General features: G+C 43.6%; 1 protein-coding gene across 1 annotated transcript in view; it reads right to left on the bottom strand.

Annotated features, from left to right (window-relative positions):
* Window positions 1–12,385, bottom strand: part of fndc3a (fibronectin type III domain containing 3A) — a 68,119-nt gene that overhangs the window by 33,660 nt on the left and 22,074 nt on the right. The window contains exon 3 of the mRNA XM_084467477.1: window positions 11,427–11,502. Within this exon, the coding sequence (XP_084323603.1) occupies window positions 11,427–11,502 (76 nt within the window). The remainder of the gene's footprint in view (window positions 1–11,426; window positions 11,503–12,385) is intronic.

Consider the following 12,385-nt stretch of genomic DNA (forward strand, 5'->3'; position numbering starts at 1 on the left):
GTGCAGTACCGCGTTCAGTTCCCCCACCCACCTAGCGTTCAGAACCAAGATATCGGGTAGGTGACTGAATATTGAAATGCACAGAATTCCCTTCGCTTTTAACATTAGTAGATGACGTAGAAACAGAGCTTACATGCCAAGCAGATTTTTTCATTAATAATTTTTTTCCAAAGTAACTATGATTATTTTAGATACATGTCATTAAGGAGTTGGTAGGGGGTCAGAGTGTCTTGCTCAGGGACGCTGACAGGTTAAGACTGCGGATGTTGTCATGTTTCGTTATTGCTGATCGCTGAGTATCGCTTGGCGTGGACAGATTGAGGCATGTTCAACGCCTGAATCGTACACCAAACACGACCAGTTTGCCTCGCCGCGCTCTCTCCCTCTCAGATGTGTTGCTCATTAAAAGCGGTAAGCCGGCGTTGGCGTAGGAGCGGTAAATACGTCGTGATACGACGGCGCTCTGGGCCTACTACGACTGCAGAGAAGGTCACTTTCAGAAATGTATTGCTTTTCAAAGACGGCGTTCTCACCTTGTAAACTAGGCGAGACACTACACAAACAGACCGAGAATAGAGCAGAAGACACCATACAACATGAGACTTGTTTTGTACGAGCAGGCTGTACAGCGTCCCGGTATTGCTCTCCTCGGAGGAATGTGTGCCACCCTGGTTGACTGGGACTCAGAATGGATGCTTTGTGTTCATTCATTTGAAGGATTTTGGGTGGGGGTGGGGTGCGGGGTAGGGGAAGGACAAATTAAAAAGGAACCAGGAAAAAAAGCAGAGAGGTAAAGAGGTCAAGGTAAGAGTGAGTGTGAGAGACACAGGCTGACAGAGAGATACAAGGAGAGAAGATAGACTGATAGTAACGAAAGAGGAAGAGCGAGAGAGAAAGAAGGAGAGAGCATGGTAGAGAGCATGAGAGAAAGAGGTAGAGCGAGAGAGAAAGAGTGAGAGAAAGAGGTAGAGAGCAAGAGAGAGAGCGAGAGAGCAAGGTAGAGAGCAAGAGAGAAAGAGGTAGAGCACGAGAGAGAGAAAGAGAAATAAAATAAATCAACCAAAAAATTTATCATTTACCTTTTATTGAGAATACAGAAACAGTATTCTATACACACTTTAGTGCTTACTGTGCAGGTCTAGTATGGCAATTAGCCTATTCACTGTAAAAAAAATAAAAATAATAATAATTTAATGATCAACACTTGCGGACAAATCGATGCATCGAATCGTCGGCTGTATAATCGCTTAATCGATACAAAATGATTAATATTTACACCCCTAGCGAGCGAGAGAGAGAAAGGTATAGAGTGAGAGAGAAAGCGGTAGAGAGCAAGAGAGCGAGTGAGAGGGGGAGAGGAAGAGGTAGACGGGGTGAAGGAGAGAGGGGACACACCCACTCTTTTACATCAGAATGACGCACAAGTGATGACAGAGATCAGATAAAAGAAAAAAAGACACCACCCCTCCCCCATCTCCCCTCCCCCCTCACCACCCCTACCTCTAACCTCCTCTATCCTCCCATCTCTTCCCTGAGTCAAGTGGAGCGTTGGTTACAGTGACGTAGTTACCACGGCAATCCTCAAGAGGAAGCCACCCCCAGGGGGAAAACAAACATCGGTTGGTCAGTGTGTACGAGTGACCCCTCCCTGACAGGAATAGCCACAAACAACACTCTCCTTCTGGGAAGAGTCAACAGAAGGTCCAGAAGGTGGGGGGGGGGGGTGTCGGGGCTCTACAGACTTTTTACCCTGCAAGCACTTTGCTCTGTATTTTACTAAGTACTGGGAACCAGATGAATCTGCAAGCTCATGTTTTATTTGTGTCCAGCCCCTTTGCCGTTCATTCAGATTTCCAGCTAATCTAACCTGGATCGGCACAATCACGACTATATATCTACTAGTGGGCAGTTTAATATGATGACTGAACAGAGCAGTACTTTAGGCATTTTCATACACAACCAAGATGGCTGTCGCTGATGTCTCACATGATTTGTTGCCCTGATTGGTTGGAAGTCTATCCAATTACATCTAGGGGGATTTGGGTCTGCGCCTGTTGATAATTTCCCCTTTAAAATCAATAATGAACTGCAAGGTTGCAGATTTACTAATTTGCTAATTGGTCTGGCGATGTTAGGCTACAAAGGTAGAGGCACAACTAAATGAAATACAGTCAGAAGTAAAGTCAAAATAGAGGGATAAATAAGGAGATTGTTTGACTCTTACAATGAAGTTGTTATATTGGGCTGTTGCCGTTTCTATGCAAGTGATAAATAAACATTAGATGTCAAATGTTCTAAATCAGATTTTTAGACAGAACCTCAAATTGCAACTATATCCGTTTTACAGGAGCTTTTGAAGCTTGTGAACCAGCAAAAGCATGTTACGGTACTCTAATGTTGTGAACAAACCGGTTGGTTGGAAATTCGCTCCGGTTTCAAGGTTCAACCCGGACTGACCAGAGGGGAACGGGAGAAACGCATCAGCAGCTTCCACCGATGCTGGGTGTACAAGTATTTACAAGCTTTATATCATGTCCTGCAGTCCTGCTTCGATTCTGAACACATGTGTTGGACATGACAGGAACATATACTGGTAAGGGGGAATCATAACCATCTAAAAACGCAAGTGGAAAAACCGCAGCCTTGATGTTTCTCATCAGTTACAAAGAAGCGCAGCACTATCATTCATTAGCCACTCTCTGAGTGAAATACAGTTCCTGAAGCTTGTGTTTTGTTATTTGATGAGCCGGTGCATCAACAGCTTCCAACTGTACAGTCATAACATTATCGCACATGTGCTCCTAAATCTAAATTCAAGGTCACACAACAGAATATTTACTTACATATGCAGGCAAAATGGTGGCATTGCAGAGCTCTGGTACGTGCGCACACTCACGTGTGTCTGCGTATTTGTGGGTATGCGTGCATGCGATATATAAATTGGGGCTGAGGCTGAACATGTTGGCAAGCCAAACATATTGATCTCGACTCTTCCACAATAAATGGTGTGACAACATTTATGTTATTAAGCATTTCTTTGCTTACAACAACAACAACAAATGTTTTGTTTTTGCTCTGCAAGTATGACCTGGCATGGATAGATTGATGCCTACCCTGGCCGCCACAGCCTCCAATCGAGTTCTGTGAGGGTCAGATTAATCGCAGCTATCGATCGCGTGGTCCAAAGCAAACAAGACAGCTCTGTGACTTATTTTGATGTGTTTTTTGGAACAAAAACAACAACCCAAGACTAAAGCAACCTGAAGTTAAAACTTGATTGGCCCTTCACTGAACAGACAATACCCACTTAGCTAAAGCAGGACCCAATCCAAAAATACCAGAGCTGGGGGAAGAAAAGAAATCTAAGGCATAAGCGCCATTGTAATTTTCCAGGATACCTTTGTCCGGGCTCTTTGGGACGCTGCTGTCCTAAAGAGCTCGCAGTATTGTGTTTGGCTATTGTATTCGGCTACTACTTTCTGTTCTGTTACGTTCAAATTTTAATAATGCAGACACCGACAGACCTGAAGAACCCAAACCCCAGCGTATACATTTTTTTATCGATTCATAATATTCTATCACCATTTGTACAGAATCACAATCATTACGGTACATATACATATCATATCGGCATGAAAAATATCGTAGTATCGTATCTTGTTCCCTGCGGATTCTCGTAGCTAAAAAAAAAAAATCAAAATCGCCCTCCTTTGGAAAGGCGAGTCTTTTCCTATGCCAAGCTTGGGCTGGGAAGAAAAACAATGAATGCACTGCTACTATAATTACATATGATAATTGCACCATTATGAATTCAATAATGCAGGCATGAGCAAGTGACGTCACCAGGTGCTTGTGGGACGGGAGTCTTAATGGGATCAGAACATGGGATTATCTCATCAGTAATGAGCATAGGAAACCAGAACAATTTAACCATGGGACCACATCATCCCATTAAATTGAAAACAGTGCAGCATACACCCAGCGTCACATCACAATACCATCCATCTGTAGTGTCTATATTAGAAAACTATAAATCGCAACACATGTATGTAACGTGTGTACAGCAATCAAGGTATATACATAATCATGTAGCTTATGTAAATAGACCGTAGCATATATGTTAACATTAATGTGAAAGGATGAGATGAGGCAGTGAACAGCAGAAGGGGTGGTAAGTGTTAAGAGATCCAATCCTATAGAATTAGAACCGCGTTCATGACCAAAAAAAAACGAAATATGTTCCTATAATAAACCAAATATTAAAACAATGTCTTATCAGCAGGTTTAGGTTTAACGACTTAATTACCAAGAAGCAGAGCTTAAGAGGGGTGTAGAGGGCGGATGTTTGCAGGGTGGTCTAGCTGTAGAAGGGGGTGGGGGTTGGTGGTGCGTGGCTGGCTGCTGGTGGCCAGGTTGGCCCCATTAAACCCTGAGCCAGAGCAGAAGCCTGGATTATTAATTAGCGTTGATAAAGTGTCCCCATCCACAAAGGACAGAGGGAAAAGGGAGAGACGAGACGGGCGGAGGAGCTGACAGAGGTTAATCATTACATTGCAGCCATGCCAGGATCCTTGGCAATGGCTGCCCAGGCAGGTGATCTCTCTCACACACACACATGAAAATTAAAAGCAAAAACATCCTTATTTAACAAGGCTGTGGTGCTGACAGATGGCGTGGAGTAGGAAGGGGGTTTGGGGGGAGTTTTTGTTAATGCAGGACGCCCATAGCATGATTCCTTGTAATTTGCGATGACTAATGATTCATCACCAGATTACAGGAGGCATGAATGGGTTCCGCTTGCAATGACGAAAAATTATGCGTGCGCGTATCGTTTCGAAAACAGCAAGACACTGGGGTGGGGAATAGAACAAAACTTCTGCAAACGAAGAATGGAAGATTCACATTAGCTGTAAAAACTACCACTACTCTGTGTGGAAGTGTTTAGGTGAGCTTTCTGTTCTGCATTTTGTTCAGCATCTTCATGAACAGATTGGAACCAGAAACTACCCAGCCGGAGATGTGTTTTTAAAAGTGTGTTTTTACACGTCTTTTTAGGGAGGGGTGTGTGTGGGAATTAGCACAGCCTGATGTAGGACGCTGTTCTGCAAACAACGGTACAAGGAAATACCCAGAGCTGCGTGTTAACGGGTTGGAAACTAAGTAAACAGTGGACTTAATTTTTTTTTTCATCAAATCCGCAGGGCTTCCCGGTGCGCGCGCGCACACACACACACACACACACACACACACACACACACACACACACACACACACACACACACACACACACACACACACACACACACACACACACACACACACACACACACACACACACACACACACACACACGCGTCTGCGTCATTCTAGAAAGCAGAAGACCATTCTTCCTGTGTGTAGTTTTCAGAATCAAAGAAAACTGAAACTGACGTACGCAAACCAAGGCTGCATCTGCTCATTGAGGGCCATGTACACAAGCGAAACATGTGGTTTCCGAGAGCAACGGCTTAAGAAGCAGAGGTCTTTATGCTTTCATCTTCAGCCAGTGCCACCGTATTGCATTGGGGCAAAGTGATGTGACCCAGAGAGGGCAAAACACACTCACATTGATTTATTAGCCGTTCATCACTGGCCTGTCCGGCGTGTAACGGCTAAATGAGAAGCTCCCATTATTTAACATCTATATCTCTGTGTTATCTGAGTGTGTGCATGCATGTGTGCATCAGTGCGTGCATGCATGCAAGATTTAGGGTCAACAAACAAACTGACTGTTACGATTATTCTCAGAACTTTGAAATAAGCAAAGAAAAATCTTAAGAGTGAAAGAGTGAAAGAGTTAAGAGTGAAATTTAAATATCTCATGTTCGTCTTTCTTTAAATTTCTTTTCATTTTTCATTTAATTAAAAAAAAGAAGCCTTTTTGATCCAAATTTTCTGAGGGAAAAACAGTGTAAATCGATTGTGATTTGTGAGGCCTAGAAACAAAGAGAGCTTAAATAAAAAGAGAAACAAACTTATTTTTAGGCACTTTGTGTGTTTTAGACAGTTTATGAAAGACACAGTAGTTATGTTTTCTTTCTAAAGTTCTTTCTGTAGAGAAAGCTGAGAACAGCTTGCTGAGCTTAACAATGTTTAAACACTCAATAATATTACTATACAAGGTATTTTTCAATAATCCTGCCACTGTTTATTATGTTTAAATTTTGCCGTCACTTGTCTTAGTGAGGTAAGGGGAATATAGAAGAAGGGAATATTGGGAAGGATGTTGAATCTGGGGTTGTCTTACAGAGCAACAATGTTCTCTTCTCTATGGGACAGATACCAGGCTTACAAGAAAACTCACTGTCAAAATCAATCTCGCCGATTCTCCCTCAGCCACCATGGTAGAGGGCAGAATGCCTGGCAGATGCAAGATTGCCGGTTCAATCCCTCGACTCCTGATTAAAAGGGTTGATGTGCCTCTGAGCATAACTCCCAGCCCTGGTGTGTGCGTTGGTGTATCAGAGGGTTTTTCTGAGTGGCTGTTTCTAGCACAAGCACTATGACAACCAATGGTCATAGTGTTGAGAATGAAGAGAATCAGAAAAGAGAATCAACACATAAGAGGTTTGCAGTAGTCTCAAACGGACAAAGGCCAAACCCACACAGAGACACACACAAACCAACTCTTGGCTCTTTAGGGCCTTGTCAGCATGACATGGTGGCCCGTCATGGCGTCAGCAGAGAGAGGAACCCTATCTCTGGAGGAGCTCCACAGCACTCCCTGACTACCAAGAGGAGGCAGAACCATCCGGAGTGACGTGGACGAGGGATGGAGCCAGATAAAGGACTGGCTTAAACAAGCTCAACTGTCCTGACGCGGAGCCTGTCCAACACACTCCCTGAACCCATCTAACAGGTCATCACTCACTGTGACGAGCCCCCTGCCCCTAGGATTCAAAATGGAGGACGACAAAAGGCTGCGAGTGGGGCACGTTGGCTGCGAGCGTTAGGACCTCCCCTCTTTATGCGTGGGCGACATGGAGGGGCGGCATGCTAAATGGTTAATGATCTCGCTAATTGGCCTCCCCCGCTTGATGCTAGCCGCCCCTCCCCCAAGCCAGTTATTACCAAGGCTAATGTGTTTTTTTTCTTCTTCCGATTACTTTAAAAGAGTGGCTTCCTATTAGGCAGGATGTCATGCGCTAACACGTAGCAATTACGCACACCAAGATGCTAAAAATACATGACAAAACAGACAAATAGGTCTGGGGTAGGGGAGGGGGGGGGTGAGGGGGGGGGGGTTGTGTTCGGCCGAGGGGGGCCGGGGTGAGGGGGTTTATCTTGATTGGCCAGCTTCTTCAGCCGGTGTCTCCTTGACACATTCTGGGGTTAAGGGTTAACATGCACGCACAGTGACACGCACACACGGTGAAGCACTCATAGCAGACCCCTAGCCGACCCTCAAAGAGCGCGCGCACACACACACACACACACACACACACACACACACACACACACACACACACACACACACACACACACACACACACACACACACACACACACACACACACACACACACACACACACACTTCCTCTCTTTGCACCACGAGCGGTGAGTCATCTCTCCATTCACGTCACAGACGGATGAGAGCAGCCTTTGACAGGATAGTTAACAGCCGTGCACGGCAGGCCCTTTGTCTTCCTTCGGGAGGAGGCCGCGCACGTGTTCTCGGGAGGAAGGGGTCTCAGGGCTCAGAGGCGTCACGGCGAGCGGCCGTGGGTCCGCCTGTCTGACACCAGTATCACCACAAGAATCCCTCTCCCCAGCAGGGGGGTGTCCAAGCGGCACTGGCACATGCTTCCTCCTCCACGAGAAAACCTTAAAGTCACCCTTTACGATCGCCCAGATCTGCACCCAAAGCCTGGTGACGATGGACGGTGCCCGGATTCCTGGGTGGGGACGGCGGTGTTGCCCGGACACTGACCTGAGCCTCCTCCATAACCAAAGGCTAATCACAGTGTTGTGTCACAGACAACGCACGCGCTACGTCAAAGCCTCCACCCAGCTAGCTCACAGAGACGTAGTGACAAAAGAGACCAAGGTAAGACCAATTAACCTGAGGGCATGAGGATTGGTGAACGTTATACGGGCTATAAAACATGGACATAGAGGAAAAGGAAAGAAGAAAAAAAAAAAAACGCTACTTAAGCTACTATTTAGGCTGCTATCTATTACTAGGCTATTATATGCACCACTAGCTACGCTAAAGGGGAATGACTACAATTCTCCACAGGCTCCATAAGTACACTATCAAATTGGTAACTTTCTAGGCAGCTGGGTATTTAACAATTGATCAACGCCAACTGGGATGCTAGCAAGTGCTTTAACTTGATGCTAACTAAAATGGGAACTAGACTAATAACTGCCGTCAACCGGCTGCAAATCACACAGCTAACTAGACTGCTCTCTAGCCTTTCAACCTAGCTGCCAACAAAAAGGCTACTAAGACTGCTAACTAGCCTGTTCACCTGCCTGCTTATTAGCCGGTTTACCAGGCTGCCAACTACGCTCGTCCCAATGGACAAAGCAAACACACCAACGGCCGGCCGACTTTCATCTCCTTGACATCCTTCATCGAATCAAACGACCTGCCACTCAGGGAGGGAAGGAAATAAAGTGAGAGCGAAAATAAACAAATAAATAAAGTGAAGGAGTGAACTGCATGGGCTATCGATCCGGATGTCAATGTTACAAGTCATAATACTAAGAAGCAAGTTGGGCTTGGAGATCAATACCCTTCTACAGCGACCACAATATATAATAATCATTTACAATTACAGGCCTGCCAGTGACACCTCCTGCTGCTGCTGTCTGGGGCTCACAAAGCCAGGAGAGCTATGGATCCACAAAGCTCATTGTTGGCCGTCACAAAGCCAGTGCAATCACTAATTGAGGAACAATCGAGGGGCAGAAAGGAACGATTGCCATCAGGAAAAATAAGCATGTGTAACACATCTTAGTCAAACACACGGGCCGTCTGCCGAAACCCTACAATCAACACTGTAATTATGGCAAACAGAGATCCCTCGTGATGATAACATATCGGCACACACGACTCCCATTCAGTCATCTGTCAAATTAAATAGCGACAGAAGCATGCCAAGTCACATTATCGGCAGCAAACGCGTGATGGCAGATGAACTGATTTACGTTGGCTTTTTCTTGCATTTCCGGTGAAGCCTGGATATGTCGCAGGAAGGTGGTGGCTGAATATCAGTTGGAGATGCTATCGGTGCTACAGACGAAAAGGATTTTTTGGCAGGGGAACCAACCACTACAAAATGGTGTGGGTGTGTGTATGTATACTCAGGATTAAGACAATGCTATGAAAGGAGAACTGTAAATGGTATGTTCTTATGGGTTAATCAGCCGTTTATTACTGGTCTGTCCAGCATGTGGACATAAGGATCTGGCTGAAGTGCAACTTATGCAGACATTAGGGTTCAAACCCAGAACCTTTTGGCTGGAGTCAAACTAACACCAACTACTATCCTGTCCCTAAATCCATCCAGAATCCTTCTAGTATTACCCATTTGCATATTTACTGCATTGGAAATACCAAAATGACTTCTAGAAAACCCTGGCCAGTGATGGTTCATGGTCTGTTTCTATCTAAGAAGGGAAAGGACAACATATTGCCAGTATCATTAAAAAAAACTGTAGAAAAGGAAAGAAAGGAAAATGATTTAAATAAAGAAATAAATAAAGTCTGCTAAGTTTAAATGACATGGTGGCTTCTTCATGTCGGCTTATTATTCTCATTGTTTGCTGAGCATAGGGCTGAATGGTACATGAATAGAAGCATGATGTTATTTTTTGAAAACAAACGTCACGGCTGCCAGGATTTTCTTTTTGTTCACCATATAAAATAATTCTGCAGAGCTGCACAGACAAACATACTTGTCACAATGTATTCTAATTAACATTCCCAGTATTAGACATGGCTACGGACTGCTCACAAAACCCAGAGTGGGCGACTATCGGTCCAATACATACATTATACAGTATATATTTACATGCATACATTTGTCATTTTTTTCCTGATCGTCCTATTAATGTACTTTAGGTAATGCTAATGTTATGTAAGGTAATGTTCATCAAGTACATTTTATCTTACGACTATATTTTCAATGCATAGGAGTTGCATGGGAGTTAGCGGTTGAACGGACATTCAGCTTATTCGCTTCTGTTCAGGCTGCAACGTGTTTCCATAGTGACAACACACATGATACCTTAATCGCGTTTTTGTTTATTAGTCTGCTTCCCACAGATAACGAGGGTCTAACAACGTTAACATTTTTAAAAGGTAGACATTCCGTAATTTCCTGTCTGGGATTAATAAAGTATATTTTATCTTTATGGGTCGGTGGAGATAGAGTAGGTAGAGATGAGTTGGTAGAGATAGTAATGGTAGAGATGAGTTGGAAGGGAAGGGTTAGTAGAGATAAAACTAGGTAGAGATGAGATGGAATGGAAGGGTCGGTAGAGATAGAACTAGGTAGAGATGAGTTGGAACAAAAGGATGTGTACAGATAGAGATCAGTAGAGATGAGTTAGAAGTAGTGATCGACCGATATATAGGCCAGCCGATATTTGCGTTAACGTGTATCTGTATTTTTTTTTTTAATTATTTTTCCCCGGCATGATATACAGACAGGTCAATAAATGTTCCTTTTTTAAATTGAGACTTGTAACATTTGTTAACATCATTGTGTCATTTTTATGATGTTAATTGAGGGAGAAAAAGCAGTATCGGCTTAGCCTGGAAATCCAGACCCACATCTAGAAAGGTGTAGGGTCTGGCAACGAGTAATGAAAATGGCCCTACTCGAGAGGCGACACCAAGCATGCATTTGAAAATATCACTGTACGCAATTGGATAATACTACAACCAATCAGAAGAATACATCCAGTATCCAGACCAGCGGAGCTAACCAATAGATACGATTCTTGCCATATCCGGTCGGTAAAACAGCAGCGCTTTCGGCCTGCCTATATCAGATACACCGATGTGATTGGTTAATGTTCTGGGGCAGGGGAATTGGGGAGTGAGTATATTGCTCGTTCCCACAGTGACTCACTGAGCAAATTCAAATTGTGCTCTCGCCAGAACTCGGGATTTCCAGGGTAGTATCGGCTCCAAATATCGGCTCAAGAAAATCAGTATCGGCGTATCGGTCATCGGCGTATCGGTCATCGGCTAAGGCTGATGAATAAAAATATCGGTATCGGTAGGTCCTAAAAAAATCCATATCGGTGGATCCCTAGTTAGAAGAGAAGTGAGAGATAGAGATCGGTACAGATGACTTGGAAGAGAGGTTAGACATAGTTCAGTAGAGATGGGGTTGCAGAAAAGGGTTAAGAGAAATGGGTAGCTTACCTGTGATACACTGAAACTGACCATCCTCTCGTCTGATAGTGAAGGCCTCCCCTGGGTTTACCTGCACCAGGATTACCTGGGGACACAAAGCAATCAGGTAAGAAACCAATTACTGAATTTCAAAAACACACACGGGTGTTACATAGGGCTGCACTACTGTGTTTACTCATGGCAGCATCTGCTTTTTATTTGCCATGAAAATATAGAAAAAGGATGACTAAAACAGATAAGTACTGGATAAAGCAGACCCCCTGGCAATCTTTTTTAAACTATATGGCCCTATATGGATATGAATAGTCAAGGATAATAAAAATGGAGAAAATATAACATTTTATAACCCTGTTCAGGGATTGTGTTGTACAGTGGCGTCGGTTATTCGCCACCGTTTTATTTTTTTATTTGCCTGCCATAAGATGGTGTCCGATGGCGAAATGGCTCTTAACTGCTTTCCATTATTTTTATAACGGTAAGAGTTGCGATGACGGTGCAATAAGGACATTAACACAGGAGCAGCCCAGGGTCCGTCATTAACATATGGCTGTGTGACTCCACTGTGTCAACAGCGGGCTGCTGCCGTCATCACCTGCCCTCTCCGGCCACATTTACTGGCTGCTTTTTTATTTATTTATTTATTTTTTTAAATGGCATTTTGTTTTTCACAAAGGTTTACTTGACCAGATGACAAAAAGTGCATTCATGAAAAAATAATGAAAGAAAAGAATAAGAGGGTGTGACGACAGCGCTACGAATGTAAAAAAAAAAAAAAAGGAAATGTGTTGTTATATTTAGATATTAACAGCATTTAACACAATTAATGCAATCGCAGAAATATGTAAAATAATATATATATAAAAACTGAAAAATATTTAGATGAAAAGTATACAAATATAATTCCACAGAAATAAGAGGCAAGAATAACCTGATTATTTTGACAAAATGATAGTTGATTTTGATCAAAT

Source organism: Micromesistius poutassou (genome assembly GCF_964030765.1).
Source record: "Micromesistius poutassou genome assembly, chromosome: 4".
Classification (NCBI taxonomy): domain Eukaryota; kingdom Metazoa; phylum Chordata; class Actinopteri; order Gadiformes; family Gadidae; genus Micromesistius; species Micromesistius poutassou.